This window comes from Mustela lutreola, chromosome X (genome assembly GCF_030435805.1).
Source record: "Mustela lutreola isolate mMusLut2 chromosome X, mMusLut2.pri, whole genome shotgun sequence".
Classification (NCBI taxonomy): Eukaryota; Metazoa; Chordata; class Mammalia; order Carnivora; family Mustelidae; genus Mustela; species Mustela lutreola.
The window spans coordinates 81,401,589-81,421,792 of NC_081308.1; the positions used below are offsets into that span (position 1 = coordinate 81,401,589).

Below are 20,204 nucleotides of genomic sequence, written 5' to 3' on the forward strand. Positions count from 1 at the left end.
TGGGGGCTGGGTGAGCCTGGTGGTAGGTATTAAGGAGAACATGTATTTCATGGAGCACTGGGTGTGGTGCATTCACAATGAATATTGGAACACTGAAAAATAAAATAAAAATAAAATAAAAAATAAAAAATAAAAAATAAAAATAACCTTGGGGGAGGGGAGAAGATATTGGCACAAAGTAGTTGGAAAGATGTTTAGGTCAATGAAACAGAAATGTACATGAGTATAGATCATTTAACATATGAAAAGAGGTTGCATGAATCAGTATAGAAATTCATGATTATTCAACAAAGGGTTCTGGGATAACCCATTTTCTCTCCGGAAGAAAAAGAAAGAACAAAAACAAAAAATCAATGTGGAAACTTACCTGACATTGTACAACAAAATAAATTCTAGATCATTTAAGTAGATTAATGTGGAAAAAAAAGTAACCTTACAAAACAGAAGAGACAGTTGAATGTTAATCAGATGTCTCTGGCTGGAGAAAGCCTTTCTAAACTTAAAAATAAAGGGACAGATCACAGTGTAAAAGATCAATAGATTTAGCTACATAGAAAGAATAAAAATGAGTTCTAGTCTGAGATAGTTGTATTGGAAGACCCTGAACTCACCTCCTGCATAGACACATTGAATCTATGTCTACATACAGAGCAATTCCTCCTGAAGAACTAAAGGCTGACTGAACAACTTATGCACAAAAAAGAATAACATAAGAGATGGAAGCATGGTAATTATGAGAACCCCACCTCTGATGCTGCAAACTGCAATGGGGAGGGATAGTACTCAGGGCCTCAGAGAGGATTCCTCCACTCTGGGGCACAGAATAAAAGCTCCAGTTTAAAAGGGAAACTAGAATATAAAGGAGCCAGCCCTAGAGCATCTGCCAAATGGCAGGGAAGCTTGGTGGAATGTTCTCTCTGGGGTCAGAGGTACTGGCCAACTGCCATTTACATTTCCTCTCCACTTTGATATGCAGACAGAAGCAAGGTCCCACCTCAGTGAGTCCTGTGCCGATAGCCACATTAGCCTCAGCCTTACCCCCAGTGTGACGCCAGTGAAGTATATACTGGGAGATGGAATGCCTGCGCTCAGTTCAACTCCAGAGGACTTGCCAGGACACCCCATTAATGGAGTATCTGAGGACCTCTCAGCCAGGGACCCCCTGCCTGGAGTTGCACTAAGACATCCTGGCCTTTGCCTACCTAAGTTCCACCCATCCCACCAGGATACCCCCTGCATGGAGCACCCCAGGATCACCTAGCTCATTCCTGCTGTAGCTCCTGCTATCCAGCCAGGAAGCTGCCTGGATAGAACATCTTGGTACCTCCTGGCCCATGCCTGCTTCTACTCCAGCCATCTTGCCAGGGTTCCCCCTAGGAGGAATGCCCCAGGCACCCCAACCTGCACTTGCTTTGGCTCCAGCTATCCCACCAAGATGCCCTATGTCCCACCCCACCCTCCCTGGGACCCCTAACCCACTTCAACTCCAACCTCCCACTAGGGTGGCCCTGGTGCATATTGCCCCAAGACCTACATTCAGTGCCTGCTATAGCTGCAGGCAGCCAGCCAAAGCAACCAGGCACACATGGAGATGTTCCTACACAAGGCCTTCCCTTTAAAACTAAGATAAATAGCTATTCTATGTAATTCATAGGAACAAGCACAGAAAGTCAAACAAAACAAGGAGGCAGAAAAATATGCTCCATATGAAAGAATAAGACAAAACATCAAAAAAATAACTGTGAAATGAAGATAAGCAGTTTACCTAATAAAGAGTTCAAAGTAATGGTCCTAAAGATGCTCACTGGACTTGAGAGAAGAGTGGATGAACTCAGTGAGAACTTCAACAGAGAGACAGAAAATATTAAAAAGAGCCAATCAGAGTTGAAGAATATAATAACTGAAATGAAAAATAAACTATAGGGAATGAATAGCTGATTAGAGTATGCAGAAGAAGAGATCAGTGATCTGGAAGACAAGGCCATAGAAAGCACCCAAGATAAATAGTAATAATAATAATAATAATAATAATAATAAAATTATTATTATTTTTAAAAATGAGGACAGGTGGGTCCTGGGATCAAGCCCCTTATCAAGCTCCCTGCACAGCAGGGAGGCTGTTTCTCCCTTTGCCTGCTGCTTCCCCTGCTTGTGAGAGCTTTCTCTCTCTCTGTGACAAATAAATAAGATCTTTGAAAAAAATTAAAAATAAAAACAGGTTAAGGGAACTCTGGAACAATATCAGATGTATAAACAATCACATTATATGGGTCCCAGAGGGAGCTAAGAGGGAAAAGGGCAGAAAACTTATTTGAAGAAATAATGCTGAAAACTTCCCTACCTGGGGAAGGAAACAGACATCCAGGTCCAAAATCACAGAGAACCACCAAACAAGATGAACCCAAAAATACCCACACCAAGACATGTATTAATTTAAATATCAAAGATTAAGTTAAAGAGAGAATCCTAAAAGCAGCAAGAAAAAGCAACTAAGTTACATATAAGGGAAATCCCATATATCTGATTTTTCAGTGGAAACTCTGCAGGCCAGAAGAGAATTGTATGATATATTCAAAGTGCTGAAAGGTAAAAACCTGCAGCCAGGAATGCTATACCTGACAAGGTTATCATTCAGAATTGAAGGAGAGATGGTTTCTCAGACAAACAACAGACTTTGTCACCACTAAATTGGCCTTACAGGAAATGTTAAAGGGACTTCTTTAAAAGGAAAAGGCCATAATTCGAAGAAAATTATGAAAGGAAAAAATATCATAAGTAAAAGCAAGCATAGAGTAATTGTAGTAGGTAAATCACTTATAAAGCTAGTGTAAAGTCTCAAAGACAAACATAGTAAAATAAACTTTATTTAAAAAATAGCTAAGAGACTCACAACTAAAAAGATATAAAATATGACATATACATAAAACATGGAGGGGGGATTAAAAATGTAGTGCTTTTAGAATGTGGATTTTTTTTTTTTTTTAGATTTTATTTATTTATTTGACAGAGGAGAGACAGCAAGAGAGGGAACACAAGCAGGGGAAGTGGGAGAGGGAGAGGCAGGCTTCCTGCTGAGTAGGGAGCCCAATGTGGGGCTCAGTCCCAGGACCCCGGGATCATGACCTGAGCCAAAGGCGGATGCTTAACAACTGAGTCAGCCAGGCGCCCCAGAACGTGTTTGAACTTAAGCAACCACCAACTTAATATAGACTGCTATATACTAAAGATGTTACAAATGGACCTCATGATAACTGAAAACCTACAGTAGGTACAAAAAAGAGAGAGAGAATGGAATCTAAGCATAAGACTACAGAAAGTTATCAATCACAATGGAAGAGAGCAAGAGAAGAAAGGAACAGGGAAGAAATTCAAAACCAATCAGATGACAATTAACAAAAGGGAAGTAAACATACCTACCTATAATAACGTTAAATATAAATGTTCTAAATGCTCCAATCAAAAGACATAGGGTAAAGGAATAGATTTAAAAAAAAAAAAACACTTATTCATATGCTACCTGCAATAGACTCACTTCAGACCTAAAGACACATACAGACTGGAAGTGAAGGGATAGAGAAAGATCTTTCATGCAAAAGAAAATGAAAAAATGGGGTATTAATACTTATATCAGACAAAACAATTGTAAAACAGACTGTAAGAAGAGACAAAGATGGACATTACATAATGGTAAAGAGGTCAATCCAACAAGAGGACGTAACCGTTGTAAATATCAGTACACCCAACATAGGAGCACCCAAGTACATAAAGCAACGATTAACAGAAATAGGGAGAAATTCAAAGTAATACAATAATAGTAGGGGACTTACTAAACACCCCATTTGCATCAATGGATAGATCATCCAAACAGAAAATCAATAAGGGAACAGTAGCTTTGAGCAACACATTAGACCAGATGTACTTGTCAGATATATACAGAACATTCCATCCCAAAAGAGCAGAATACACTTCCTATCAAATGTACATGGAACATTCTCTGAGATAGATCACTGGTTAGGCCACAAAACAAGTCAACAATAAATTTAAGAATATTCAAATCATATCAAGGGTCTTTTCTAACCACAACATATGAAACTAGAAATCAATTACAAAAAAAAAAACTGGAAAATACTCAAACTCATGGAGGTTAAACAACACGCCACTAAACAACCAGTGGGTCAACCAAGACATCAAAGAGGAAATTTAAAAAATATATGGAAACAAATGAAAATGAAAATACAGCAGTCCAAAATATTTGGGATGCACCCAAAGCAATTCTAAGAGGGATGTTTACAGCAATATAAACACACCTCAAAAATAAGAAAAATCAAATAAATAATCTAACCTTATACACCTAAAGGAAATAGAAAAAGAAGAACAAACAAAACCCAAACTTAGTAGAAGGAAGAAAACAATAAAATTAGAGTGGAAATAAATGAAATATAAGGTAAAAAAAATTTTTTTTTAATTTGAAAGATCAGTGAAACCAAGAGTTGTTCTTTGAAAAGATAAAAAAGATTGATAAACCTTTAGCCAGACACATCAAGAAAAAGATAAAGAACTCACGTAAAATCAGAAATGAATGAGAAATGACAACCAACGCCATAGAAATACAAAGGATTATAAGGGACTACAAAAAAATTATATGCCAACAAATTATGTGCCTAGAAGAAATGGATAAATTCCTAGAAACATACAATTTTCCAAAACTGAATGAGGAAGAAATAGAAAATCTGAACAGACTGGTAATGAAAATAAATCATTAATTTTAAAAAAGTGTGCAATGAAAAAAGTCCAGGACCAGGTATCTTCACAGGTGAATTCTATCAAACACTTATTTTTTTTTAAAGATTTTATTTCTTTATTTGAGAGAGACAGAGACAGAACACAAACAGAGGCAGCTGCAAGCTCCCTGCCGAGCAAGGAAGTGGGATGCATGACTCCATCCCAGGACCCGGGGATCATGACCTGAGCCAAAGGCAGATGCTTAACTGAGCCACCCAGGCATCCCTCTATCAAACTATTCCAAAAAAAAAAGAAGAGGGAGGAAAGCTTCCAGATATATTCTTCAAGGCCAACATCACCCATATACCAAACCTGACAAAGACCCTGCAAAAAAACTTAACAATATTCCTGATGAATGTAGATTCAAAAGTCCTCAATGAAATGTTAGCAAATCATTAAATTCAACAATATACTTAAACAATTATTCTCCACAATCAAGTAGAATTTATCTAGTAATATGAGGATAGTTCAATATCCACAAATCAATGTAATACATCACATTAACATGACAAAGGATAAAGACTGTATGATTATTTCAAGAGATACAGAAAAAGCATTTAACAAAATTCAACAACTGTTCATGATAAAAATTCTCAACAAAGTAGGTTTAGAGGGAACATATGTCAACATAATAAAGGCCATGTCTGAAAAAAGCACATAATGATCATCATACCCAATGGTGAAAAACTGAAAGCTTTTTCTCTAATATCAGCAACAAGACAAGTGTGTTCACTCTGGTCACTTATATTCACCATTCTCCTGGAAATCTTAGTTTCAGCAAACATACAAGAGAAATAAATAAAATACTTCCAAATTGGTAAGGAATTAGTAAAACTATCATTATTTGCAGATGACATACTACTATATATACAGACAATTCTAAAGATTCCACCAGAAAACTATTAGATAAGTAATAACTTTGATGAAGCTGCAGGATACAAAATTAATATATAGAAATCTACTGCATATCTTCTTTTTTAAAGATTTATTTATTTTAGAGAGAGAGCATGACTAGGGTGTTGGGGCAGAGGGAGAGAATCTTCAAGCATACTCCCCACTGAGCAGCCAGACTTGAGTTGGGGCTTGATCTCACAACCCATGAGATCATGACCTGAGCCGAAACTGAGAGTCAGACACTCAACCAACTCAGCCACCCAGGCACTCTGAAATCTATTGCAATTCTATACACTGATAACAAAGTAGCAGAAAGAGAAATTAAGAAAACAGTCCCATTTACAACTGCACCAGAAAGAACACCGAGTAATAAATTTAACCAAGGTGAAAGACCTGTACTTCAAAAACTAGAAAGCATTGATGAAAGAAATTGAAGACTCCAAATAGTCACAATAATCAGGAGAAAGAAAAATGAAGCTGGAGGTATCACATTTCCAGATTTCAAACTGTACTATAAAGCCCTAGTAATCAAAACAATACGGTACTGGCACAAAAATAGACACATAGATCAATAGAACAGAACAGAGAGCTCAGAAATATACCAATGTTTATATGGTCAGTTAACCTGTGACAAAAAAGAGGCAAGAATGTGCAATAGGAAAAAGACAGTCTCTTCAAAAATGGTGTTCAGAAAACTGGTAAACAACATGCGAAAGAATGAAACTGGACCACTTTCTTGTACCATACAAAAATATAAAGTAAAACTTGATTGAAGACCTAGATGTCAGACCTGAAACCATAAAACTCCTAAAAGAAAAGACAGGGAGTTCTTTTTTATTTTATTTTATTTTTATTTTTAAAAGAACCTCCATACTATCTTCTATAATGGCTATACCAATTTACACTTCCACCATAAGGGTTCCCTCTTCTCGTGTCCTCACCAACACTTAACTATTCCTCGTCCTTTTTTTATACTAACCATTGTGACTGGTGTTAGGTCATATCACATTGTGGTCTTGATAAGCATGTACCATACAATTCAGTAATTTCACTGCTGAATATTTACATAAGGAAAAAGAAAACACTAATTTGGAGAGATATAAGCCCCTATGTTTACTGCAGCATTACTTACAATAGCCAAGATGCGGAAGTACCCTAAGTATGAATCAACTGATGAACAGAGAAAAAAGATAAACGCACACACACGCACACACGCACATGCACACTGGAATATTAGCCATAATAAGAATGAGAGCCCACCATTTGTAACAACATAGGTGGACCGAGAGAGTATTACACTAAGTGATCTAAGTCAGACAGAGAAAGACATATACCATGTGATTTCATGTGTATGTGGCATCTAAAAAAAAAAAATGAATGAGCAACAAAAAGCAGAAATAGAAACAAACAGACTCGTAATTACAGAGGACAAACTGGTGTTGCCAGAGAAGAGGGATGTAGGGAGATGAGCAAAAAAGGGGAAGAGTATTAAGAGGTACAAACTTCCAATTATAAAATAAATCAGGGGGATGAAAAATACAGCATGGGAAATATAGTCAATAATATTGTAATAACACTGTATGGTGATAGATGGTAACTACAGTTATCATGGTGAGCAATGCATAGTATATAGAATTGTCTAATCACTGTACACCTCTAACATTTAACATCATATGTCAACTATAATTCAATAATGAAAATGAAAAACCAAGTATAATGGGAAAAAAAAAGAAATCATATGTTCCTAAAAATCCACAACACAAACTAAATAGCTAACAACAAACTAATAGTCCTAACAAATACTGAAATTGGTTACTATCTTTAATATGTAGATTCCAAGATAAAAACAAAAGCAAAACCCAAGACCACAGTAGAGTAATGACCAAGGGACCTAACCAGCATTTAAAGGAGGATACATAAATAATAACATATGGAAAATTCCACATCACAAGGCTTTGAAGAAATGCAAAAAGAACAAATCAGATACCAATAATCACTTTTAAAACCACATTCTAAAAAGATTAATACCCAACAATGTGCTAACACAAATTAATATACTTACTGGCAATTGGATTTAAATTAATACAACTATTTTGGAATTCAATTGAACTTAATTTTGCCTATTTAACAAAACCACTTCCATACTTGGTATATATAAAGGTATAAGGATGTTCATGGTGAGGCTTTTATAATAGAAAAAGATGGGAACAACATAAATATCCAGCAGTAGAGAAATGGTTAACCAAATTGTGGTATATTTATATAAAATAAAAAGAAAATTATGTGGCCATTAAAAATCATGTTTTTAGTATCATGTTTTAGGAGTTTAATGACGTGGAAAATTTCTACAATAAAATGTTAAATGAAAATATAGAATACCAAATTGTACATATAGTATAAGTTCAAAATATATATGTATCTTGTGCCTGTGTGGCTCAGTGGGTTAAGCGTCTGACTCTTGGTTTCTGCTCAGGTCATGATCTCAGGGTCATGAAATCAAGCTCAGGGTCATGAGACTAAGCCCCTCTTTGGGGTCTCCACTGGGCATGGAAACTGCTTAAAATTCTTTCTCTACTGTGTGTGTGTGTGTGTGTGTGTGTGTGTGCGCATGCTCTCTGTCTCTTTCTCTCAAAAAATATGTATTTTAAAGACACTATCACTATTCTGCTAAGAGTGGAGAGAACAAATCTGGTCAACTAACAGGTCATTTGGCTGTCTTCCACCAAGAGATAGGCCCAAGCCTAATTCAGTTGCTACCTTCCTGTCAATTCTAGTAAATGAGAAACTATCAATTTAGGATCCCCCAAATTGCAGAGGAAAACATAAACTAAACACCTTTGGAATCATGGGACATAAGGGGAAAAATGTAAGCTTATATGAGACAATTTCACTATTACAGTCTAAGATAAATTATCTTTCTTTCATCATTGTTTGGAAAGCAAATGTCTACTCAGTAGACATTTCCTGAAGCATCTTTAGTTTTCTTAGCTTAAGCTGCATAGACCCAGTTCTCTGCTCTATTTGTTGGAAATATTACCCATTGATGGTCAGTCTACCACACCATTACTTTTGAAGAGCTCTGGAGAAAACGAAGTTCACAGTAAATCACAGAGGTTTTCTTTTACTTTGTTTTCTCACATTAAAACTGGATATTTTGTAATATAATATATGGCATATAACAAACATATTTATTATGTGTTACCCTGCTGGGACGGTAAAGTGCATTATCTTAGGTTAACATTGATACATCTACATGCCTGGGAATACCAGGTAAGAAACTCCTCTTCCATAGACAACAGACAGACTCCTAATCTGAGGGGAAATGAATAATAGACATGGCCTCTTTATCACAGTTTTTCAATCTCAACTTGTCCTACTCTTGAAATACACAGGATATATCCTTGTACCTTTGGCATACACTCCTGTTGTTAAAGGATTAATTGTACATTTTCAGGTTACATACCATAGGCTTGAGTACTCATCTGTCCCACATCATGTTTGGTTAAGCTTTATCTATAATATGCTTATTCCTCAGTTATTTTACTTGACAAAGTTTTTGATAAGAAGGAAATTAGTGATGTAATTTTAGCTATTGGTCTGAGACTTTGGAACATTCAGGTATTTCTTGGATGATGTGTTTTGTACATAGTTGCTAAGTAAATGATTGCATGAATGAATTTTAGATCAATACAATAATGGGTTTAATCCATTTACTACTGTAGGCCTCAGTAGGGAAAATTCTGAGATGACTGTCAAATCAATTTATATTCAGAAAAAGAATAAAGATTATTGCTGACAGTAGAGAAACTGACATTGGTTTGAACTGGTTAACCTGATACTCAGAATGTGCGGAAGCATGTTAAACCTGGGCCATGTATTCATATTCTCTTTTTGTGGCAGATTGGAATATTGTTTTAGTCTTGGTCACACCTCCTCCACAGAATGCACATTTTTATATAACTGTGGCCCTCTCCAGCTTCACATTATGACCAAGACATTCTCAGAGACAAGCCTTTGATGATCAAAAAGAATACCCAACTCTGGTGGATTTGGAAGGTACATCTTGGGACTGACATCTCAGGCTTTACTGCTGCATTAATTGTTTTTTAAAAACAATAGAATTTCTTTTTTTTCTTTTTTAAAGATTTTGTTTATTTGACAGAAAGAGGGAGAGCACAAGCAGGGGGAGTAGTAGGCAGAGGGAGAGGGAGAAGCAGGCTCCCCACCAAGTAAGGAGCCCGATGTGGGGCTCGGTCCCAGGACACTGGGGTCATGACCTGAGCCAAAGGCAGATGCTTAACCAACTGAGCCACTCAGGCGCCCCACAAACAATAGAATTTCTTAATGAATTCTTAGATCATGAGGATATATTAGACACTGTAGGCTTTCTTACTATCATAAGTTACCTCATACATCACGAAAATGAAAACACAGAAAGACCCAATCCTCTAATAAAATGTTTTCCTATATCTCATTGTACAACATCTATAAGCATACAAACATAGATGTCTCCCCGCTTCTTCCTTTCTTTGGTCTCCAAAAAGACCACAGTCAAATTGGAAAGGGAAGCCACTATTTGTTAACAGAGCCCTCCACATCATCTCAGGTGAGTACATATGTTTTAAACTATTGACTTTTTGGAGGCGAGGCCCCTATTTTTGCCATCTGAACTATTCTAGTATCAGTAGTGTTGGGAGAATAATATGTTATTATATGTTACCTGCTGGAGGGTAAAGTGCATTATCTTAGGTTAACATTGATACATCTACATGCCTGTGAATACCAGTGAATACTGTGAATGCCCTAAAAGTGAATTTAGGGGCACCTGGATGGCTCAGTCAGTTAAGCATCTGCCTTTGGCTCAGGTCATGATCCTAAGGTCCTGGAATTGAGTTCCACATCAGGTTCCTGGCTTAGTGGGGAGCCTGCTTCTCAACCTCTCCCTCTGCCCAGCATATACCCTTCCACCCCAGCTTGTTCCCCCTCTTGTGCACTCTCTCTTACATGTGTGCTCTCTATCTCTCTCTCTCAAATAAACAAAATCTTTTTTTAAAAAAAAGCGAATTGGGGCCAGTCTTGGTCTCTCATAACTCTCAAATCGTCACATGGGCACTCACTTCCTCCATCTACATCTCCAAATAGGAAATAACAGTCACTCTCAAATCACCCAAATTACTTTATCGTCTCTGACAGCAATAATATATAACATTTGCTTTCTCATAAATTTGCCATCAACTATGTGCCCTTACCTCATGAGGGGCATGCCAGATTTTCACCCATTAGTATTTAATACTATAATTACATAATTTTTATTTCAAAAAATTGACTGATTCTCAGTCCTTGCCTCAAACAAGACATGAATTTGAGCATGAAAAGTTTTCATCTTTAGATTGCAAGCGATTGAGAATGTGAAAAAAGATGAATACATATTTATATTTATAAACATGTTATCTTTTAAATTATACTTTCTGCCTGATCCATACAAATCTAGAGTAGAGTATATTTTTCATCTAAAATAGTTTTAATATAAATGCAGAAAGTTGTAATTTGATCACAAAATCCAACAATCACAAAATTGTTGCCATTGTTTCTAATGGCACTTTTTTTTCCCATAAATAAGGTTGTACATGGACATTTCAAAAATACGTGGTAACCTTTTCAGAATTGCTTCCTCTTATAATTATCTCATTAACATAGGGATCAGTTTAGTACCAAAAATACATAAAGAAAGAGAGACAGTTTGAGAGAAGGGAGAGAGGGAGGAAATATAGAATAATTCTCTCTTGTGCATGCCAAGAGCTAGATTTGGGCCCTGAACCAGTGCTTATCGTGCATTCCAAAAGCTTCACTGTCCTTTCCTGAGTTCATTTTCACCTGAAGTTTTATAAGTGAGTCCTGATACCACATCATTTAATGCTCTGAGTCTGGGTTTTTTTAATACAGTATTTGTCTTAAAACTAGTGGGCTGTGAGTGATGGTACGGGAAGGCAGTGGCATTCCTGAGTGCAATTCCTATTGACCTTAGTGTGCAGGACCACCAAGCCATGAGCTTTTTTGAGATGGACAGTCCTCTGAGAATGGACTGTCATTCTTATATCTGATGGCTTTTAACACTGAATGTTTAAATACTAGCAAAACACTGGTAATGATATTATAATTTTATTTTAAATGTTTTCTAAGAAGTCCCAAACCAATCTGTATGCAAACTCGTGACATCTAAGAAATAAGCTCTTTATTTAGGAGTGTTACCTTAGTATTTTTTGCTGAAATTATAATCTGTATCACAAACTAAATATTGACTTTTTAAAATGGTATCTTTAAATGAATATCTAAATAATCCTTCACTCAGATATATCTCTGAATAGAGAAAACGCCTTTCTTTCTCATCTCCCAGTGATATTATTGCATTTATAAGGCACTTTAAGCTTATGGCTGGTTGGCTTAATGCAGTCATATGTGGTATTAACAAGGCCAAGATCATAGAAGCTAGTTAGTTTTTTTTTCTGTGTACTAACAACATACTGCCAGGAATCAGTCCAGAGACACTAGCACAGAGCAGAAATGGACCACAGCAATCGTCACCACTTCTTATGGTCCATCCTCCCAATGTGACAGGCAAGATGTGTTCTTTGGGCATCATTATTTCAAGGAGGATGTGGTTAGTTGCTTCGGAGGCCCTATCATCTACCTCTGAACAAAGCAGTCTTGATATTTAGGCATTAACTTTGCATTATAATCCCCTATCATCCTAATGGTTTGCTGTGACCTACATCACTAAAGCAGAAATAATAGGGTAGAATGAAATAGACTTAACCTCCCAGGGATGTTGAGTGAATTAGCAAATTAACAAGTGTAAAGTGTTAGCATTTATGTAACTGCTGGTGATTGTCATTATTTCCAGGGACCTAGTCTTATTTCAAATAGAGAATCTAAGTATATTATGCTTTTGTCATAAAGGGTTTTCACCCATATCAGTTGTGTTTAAGCTGAACATAAAACAGAGGTGATAATACCATAGTAGTGATCATCACAATGCAGAGCTGTAAACCTTTTTTCTGTTAACGCTAAAACTATGTTGAGCAACTATCAATGCTTTTAAACTTTGCTTTCTAAGCTTTGCCCCAACAGTTATCTCTACAGTGCTTATTCTTCCTGGGATGGGTGAGGGGAATAGGACCTATTCATTACTCATTCCCATAATGACTTGTATAGTGTATTGGATATGTTTACATCATACAGTCAGGCAAAGATTCAGTAGCTGGTTTGATTGGAACATATTGCCATCACCGTTAAACAATAAAAATTCTTTTCTGCTCTGCCTTCCTGGTTTCCTCCAGAGGTAGCCCATATACAGATTGAAAACTCATGGGGATAAAAAAAAGGAAAACTCATGGGGAATTGAAAATTGAAGTGCTTTCCAACAAAAAGCACTGTACAGAGATCCTTTCAATTTGACATCTTTACCAAGGAATTTTGTTGTCACCTGCAATTTCTGAGGGGACTGTACTTGAGAGAATTCTTCCATTTCTTTCATCACTCTGATTTCACTTACCAAGGAAAGTTATTTAATGCTGATTGCAGGACTCTTGAACTCAGCCTGGGAACTGTAGCATGAACTCCTTGGATCTGGGCTCCTTGTTACTTATTTACATATTCATGTGAAGTGATTTTCAGGACTATTGAAAACCTCTCTTGACCCAATATTGTATAATAGCCAAGATCTAAAGCTCACGTGTTTTTGGTTCTTTTTGTCTTACAGATAACAGACGAGTACCTTTGGAAAGATCACGCTCTCGCCACAATGGAGCTGTCTCATCTAAGTGAATCCTGATGCCAAAGAATATGAAAATATTTAAGTAAACAAAATTCATACATTTTGAGAAGAACAAAATATCCACTCAAGGGATAGAGAATAAATTAATGCATTAATTCAAGGATCAAGCTAAGCTGGGTGAAATGGCATGTATTTGTATTTGTAAAGCTATTGCAAGATGCCTCTCACAATTATACTAATACAAACACAGTTACAAGGGTTATAAAACGTGTTCCATTTTAGTGTAAAGATGTGTATTATTTGTTACTGTGTGTGACCTGATGATAATAATGAAATGTATATGAAATTCAAAAACATTCAGTCTGTCAAAAAATTACAATGTTAATCAAATTTACAGGTCACCCCCCCCAAAAAAAAGTAATAGAAAGAATTATTCAATGTATGCTTCTGATTCCTGTGACATAGAAAAAGAAAAGGCCAATGAAAATGTCTGTATTAATGATTTGGAGAGGTACTCTGTAAGACAAGCCATTTTGGAAGCTAAAAAAAAGTACTGCTTCAACCCTATGAATTTATTTAGAATCTTACTCAAGTGAAAGCTGATGAATTCGTCTGCTTTGGCGAATTAAACTTATCATTAATTAATTAATTAATTATAATTAAACTTATCATTAATCTAGAGTTTCAGTATGATGTTGTAGGCACTTATCTTTGTTAAAAATAAACCAGAGTTTAACAGAAGCAGTTAGAGAAAGTGACTTAAACTTTATTTAAAGAGGTATTTTCTAATTACACACATATATCTACTTTATACAAATACCATATGACTATTTTTTTGAGAAAAACCTCACATTTCAATGTTTATTCTGGGATGAACCTGAATATTCTGTTACCTTTATTAAGATTTTTTAAAAGGTAAATATTGATTCCTGTTCTCTGTGGTTATTTCTTCTATTGCTTCTTTCTCTCATGACCCCCATGAAAGCAGGGAATAGAGTTTCTAAAAGACCTGAGAGGAAAAAGATTTCTCTCTGCAGGCAGCAGGAAACCGTCTGAAGGTCAACTGTTTTATCTCCCTTTCTATTCCCCTTTCCAATTCTACTGTGGTGGTCTGAAGAAGAAAAAAATTATATGTATGTATGTGTATATAAGTATATGTTTATATCTCCTGCTACAGTAATTCCACATCCCAGTAACTAAGTGAATTTCTCAATCATCATCATACTTACTTACCTTACATTAACAAATTAAAATGATGCTGCTAAAACAACCCTACATTTTTCTTAAATAGATGAAGGCATAGAAGTTAACTTACTTGTCTATTACTTTAAAATATGCATTGAAATAATGTGGTATAAATTCTCTGGAGTGTAATCTTAAAACTAACCCATGCAGATGATTGTCATTACTGTAAAAAATTTCTTATGTATATTTCTTATATAGAAGATCCTATTTCTACTTCTCCAAAGCACATTATAGATATTCAGAAAGAACAAATGACTGGCTTGGCAAGTCACCATCTGAAATAATGTAAACAAGTGACCAGTGATTCAGTCTCCTTTAAATAGTTGCATAATGATTCAAAGTGCTACCTTTTCCTCCAGTGCGTTCTTACTTGGGCATGATATTTGAAAAATCTCTGAAGCTGCTAAAATAGAGATCAAAAATAACAGTATCTGAGATTTTACAGTTTTATCCTATCTTAAGATACACATAGGCATATACAAACAAGTTTGAGGGACATAATAATTTCATACACTTTTTCTTAACAACAAAGATATACAAATTTATGTAAGTAATTAATGTGTGTATTTTTGACTTAACATAATGTTTTCTGAAATTTTCATGGTATGGCCTAAGTCCTTTAGTAGCCTTTCAGGCTGTAGGAAAGTGATATTTTGAAATATCAATCCTGACTAAAATTTAGGGACATTTGCCATGCCATATTATCAAGATGGTCAGGAAAAAAAAAAAGATGGTCAGGAAAGAAATATTGATGTGTATCACCTCTTCAACATGTGAACTTGCCTTATTTTTTTAGTTTGTGAAAAGAATGAAATACTATTATTGCTAAATTATATATTTGTATTTGGACAAATCCCACAATGTTTTCACAACAGTAGGGAACCTTTCAGGGTCTTTCATGAAATTCCAATAATTGAGTTAAAGGATTTGCTTCCCAGAGTTATAATAGTCCTGCTTTAGCCATTTGCAGTTTTGTTTGAGACTGAAAATTATCACCAAAAAAGTACATAGTAACATTTTTAGTATAGAACCAAATTATACTGAAATCTTTTGTTAGGTTTTTTACTGCCACAGTGAGAAGCACCAATTTATGCAGATTTCCTTCAGAATTATTTTTAAAAATACAAAGTCCTTAAAATGTTTATTAATTGCATTCATCTCCTTTGGGTGCTGTAACAAAGTACCACAAACGTGGTGGCTTAACACATCAGAAATGTATTCTGTTATGGTCCCTGTGGCAAAATGTCCAAAATGAAGGGTTTGCTCCCTCCAAAGTCTCTAGAGGAAAATCTTTCCTTGCCTATTCCCACATGTAGTGACTACTGGCCTTCATTGGATGATGGCTACATCTGTCTCTGCTCCATCTTGACATCACTCTCTCCTCTGTGTATCTAATCTTCCAATGCCTCTCTTTTAAGATCTTTATTCCTGTTAAGGTTCACAGGTTCTGAGAGTTAGGATGTGGACATACCTTTTTGGAGGCACCTCTGCAGCCCAGTACAGTCTGCCCTCTGGCCCCCAAAATTTGTATCTGTCCCATGTGCAAAATATATTCACCCCATCTTAACATTCCCCAAAGTCTCAACCCATTATAGCATCAACTGTAAATCTAAAATTTCACCCGAACATCATCAGTTCAATTGTCCCAAATTTCATCATCTAGATCATCTAAATCAGGTACAGATGAAAATCCTGGGGCAAAATTCCTCTCCAGATGTGAATAAATGAAGCAAAATGAGGTATCTGCTTCCAGAATACAATGGTGGAACAGGCACAGGGCAATAGTTATATACATTCCTGATTGAAAACAGGGAAAATGGAAAGTAGAAAGAAGTAACATGGTCTGATGACCTTCAAAATTTCACCAGGCAAAGTCCCCTTTGGTTTCTTGGCATGACAATCCTCCTTGTTTCAGGACTCTATCCTGTAGGTCTGCAGTTATGGCCTCTTGGCCCATGGATCATGTCTCTGTGCCCATGGTTTGCACTTCTGCCTCTGCTCCCCTGCTTGGGCCTCTACCTCTGTACTTGAAGTTCTGCTCTGAGAATGACCTTTTATACTGAAGGGTGGCTCATGTTTGCAGCTTTATCATCCTCTTTCTTGCCTATAAAACTTTGGTAGTCTGACAATCTCTCATTTTGTCCTGTCTCGGTCCTTTTCAGGCCAGGCTAAAACTGTTTCTCAAAAACTTTGTGGGCCTCCCATATATGTCAGATTGATTCAGTATTGAGATAACTGTCCTCACAGATCAATAAGTCAAGCAGAGAGAGTCAATTATCATATGGTTTCACTTATTTGTGGAGTATAACAAATAGCATGGAGGACAAGGGGAGTTAGGGAAGAGAAGGGAGTTGGGGGAAATTGGAAGGGGAGGTGAGCCATGAAAGACTATGGACTCTGAAAAACAATCTGAGGGGTTTGAAGCGGCGGGGGGTGGGAGGTTGGGGGAACCAGGTGGTGGGTATTAGAGAGGGCACGGATTGCATGGAGCACTGCATGTGGTGCAAAAACAATGAATACTGTTATGCTGAAAATAAATTAATTTAAAAAAAAAAAAAGAGTCCTCACAGATCTTTGCTGGATAATGCCATCTCTATTCTTGGCTTCTGTTGACATGGTTCAGTGGATCCATGAGTCAATGCCTAATCTCTTCAACACTAGCCAGAAGTTGTCTTTATCGCTAGAGCACACTATCCTAATAGCGCATCAGCTAATTTTAGCATCTTTTGCATCTGAGTAGGCTCAAAATTTCTGAATTATCAAGTTCTGGTTCCTTTCTGCTTAACAATTATTACCTTGATTTACCTCATTCCCCTTGTATTTTACTATAAGCTCAAGAAGAAAATGGGCCCTACCTCCAGCACTTGGTTTGGAAATCTCAGCTCAATATCCAAGTTCATCACTAACAAATTCTACTTTCCATACAACTGTTGGAAACAATTTAGATAAGCTCTTTGCCACTATATAACATGGATCAACTTCCCTCTAGTTTCCAATAAAATGTTCCTCAGTTCCTTCTGAGCTCACCAAAAGTAACTTTAACATTCATATTTCTAACAGCAGTATATATTTTTCTATCAAATGCATCACAATTCTTCCAGCATCTATCCATTATCCAGTCCAAAGCTACTTCCACATTTTTCGTTATTCATTATAGGAGTACCTTACTTCCTGTTACCAAAATCTGTTTTGGGTTCCTGTGGCTGCTGTAACAATACACAAAACATGATAAATTAACACAACAGAAATGTATTCTCTTACTCTTTGGGGGGGGGGGGGGCAAAAGCCCTAAATTGGGGTCTTGGCAGGTCTGTACTCCCTTTGGAAGCTCCAGAAGAAAATCTGGTCCTATTCTCTTCCAGTTTCTTGTGACTGTCATTCTTTCCTTAGCTGTGACCAAATCTCTCTCTGTTCTGTTTTCACATTACTTTTCCTTCTGTATATCTAATCTACCTCTACCTCTCTCTTATAAGAACACTTGTGGCATTTGGGACCCACTTGGTTTATACATTAAAAATCTCATCTCAGTGTTCTTAACTGAATCACATCTGTGAAGACCCTTTTTCCAGATAACGTAACATAACAGGTCCCAGGAATTAGAACATGGGCATATTTGGGGGAAGCCATCATTTAGCTCACTACACTAGCCATTGCACATAAATGTACTTTGCACTTCTTAAAATGTTCTTGGTGCTTAAGCCAAACTCAAGGTTTCCTCTAGAAGCTATCATTTGTATAGGCTACTGCATGCTTTGATGTTAAATAGCTGAGCAGGCTATTCCAAAATTTGGTTGATACTTTTGCTACTATGGCCAATGCTTAGCTTAAAAAAATAATTGGTTCCAACTCTGAGCTCTGGTATTTCCCTTCTGCCCCTTTTATGGAGTCTTTGACCAAATGTCTTCTATAATTTATAATGCAGGCATAAAACTACCTCTGATACAGAAGGATTCCTTACAAACTGACTTTAGATATTGTGAATCCCTCAGCTGAAGGGAGAGGTGACAGCAAAGCCTGCTTTGAATGGGTATTGAGGGAGACTGTACCCATACAAGACACCCAGAAGAAGTATTTCAGTAGCAACATAACTTTGGATTCATGCTATCATTTTGCTTCAGATTAGCTACCTGCCTCTTCACAGGGCCAAGAATGACTTGCAACCTTTATATAATGCATACTTACTTATTAAATAAAGTTAAGATAATACATTAAATGTTGTCTGCCTATGATAATATTAAGGATGAGTGAAAGGCATAAATTGAAGTATAAAGACAGGATGTAAGAACATCTTAGAAGGAGAAACTTCAACTGTACAGAAGTACAAGAGTGTTCGTGTTGTTTTTTTTGTTAAAGATTTTATTTATTTGAGAGAGAGAGCATGAGCAGGGGGGAGGGGCACAGGGAGAGGGAGAAGCAGACTCCCTGCTGAAGAGGGAGCCTGACCCATGACCCAGTCTCAGGATCCCGGGACCACAACCCGAGTCACAGTCAGATACTTAACCAACTGAGCCATCCAGGTGCCCCTACAAGAGTGTTTCTTTAAAGACCTGATCAGGGGGAAATCATGGGATATATTCAGATGTACATACCTGTGGGAATCATAAGATTTTTTTTTTAAAGTATTCTTTAGCACTTCTTACCAGTGTAGTGTAGAAATGTTTGCACAACTTAAAAGTCCAGAAAAGTCAGAAGGGTGATTCATATCTTCCAGGGAAACTATACAGAAGAAGGGTTGTTGGTTTTGGGGTTTTGGTTTGGGTGGGGTTTTTTGTTGTTTGTTTTTTTGGTCTCGATTATAGAATGAAAGCAAATGGACTTCAAATGCTCAGAGAGGTAAAAATCTGGAATAAGTAATAAAGCATTGTATATAATTATTCTCTGGAAGGCTTTCAAAAGAATCTTTCATCATGAGTGGGTTGACTTGAAGGTGGAGGGTTAGATAAGGTAATAACCAGATCTATAAATGATATGATCCAAAGTACCTGATGAGACCATTGTTTCCCTTAGAATTTTGGGCTGCTCTGGGAATCAGGTACTTCAGCTTTTTTTTCTCCCCCCAGAGGCAAATTCCTTAGTAGTGAGTCTGAAAACCTTAGTATCTACAACTAGGGGAATTTGAGTTTAATGCCAAGAACTCAAAGGAAAGTGGAAATCTGGAAATTGATATGTATGTAATTCATGTAACATGGTGTATAGCTTTGATTTATAATAAAAGGAAATGTATATCCGAAGATCCCATTAAAAGTCTGAATTTATTTAGGTGTCTGGAGTCCCAAATAAAATATTATTATAGTTACTATGCATTGTAGGAGAAAACAACTTGGAAATTCATGAGTTATGTGAATCATGACTTTCTAGTTTTTAGAGATTAGCCAGAATTCAATCTCAAGCCATGGTAACCATATATCTTGACTAATAGAGGTTCAGCCAATGTGTTCACCTGTTTTGGTTAATTGAGGTCCAGACAATATTTTCACCTTTTGATGTTTATGAGCAAAGCACTAAAGCT

General features: G+C 36.5%; 1 protein-coding gene across 9 annotated transcripts in view; it reads left to right on the plus strand.

Annotated features, from left to right (window-relative positions):
• The window catches only part of DIAPH2 (diaphanous related formin 2), a 1,001,991-nt gene extending 982,065 nt beyond the window's left edge, over positions 1–19,926 (plus strand). For all 9 annotated transcript variants that reach the window (XM_059156886.1, XM_059156884.1, XM_059156888.1 and 6 more), the window contains one exon: positions 13,436–19,926. Coding sequence is in view for 8 of the 9 variants with exons in the window: in XM_059156885.1 (XP_059012868.1) it covers positions 13,436–13,500 (65 nt within the window). In the remaining variant the exon portion in view is untranslated. The remainder of the gene's footprint in view (positions 1–13,435) is intronic.
• Positions 19,927–20,204: the final 278 nt, after the last annotated feature.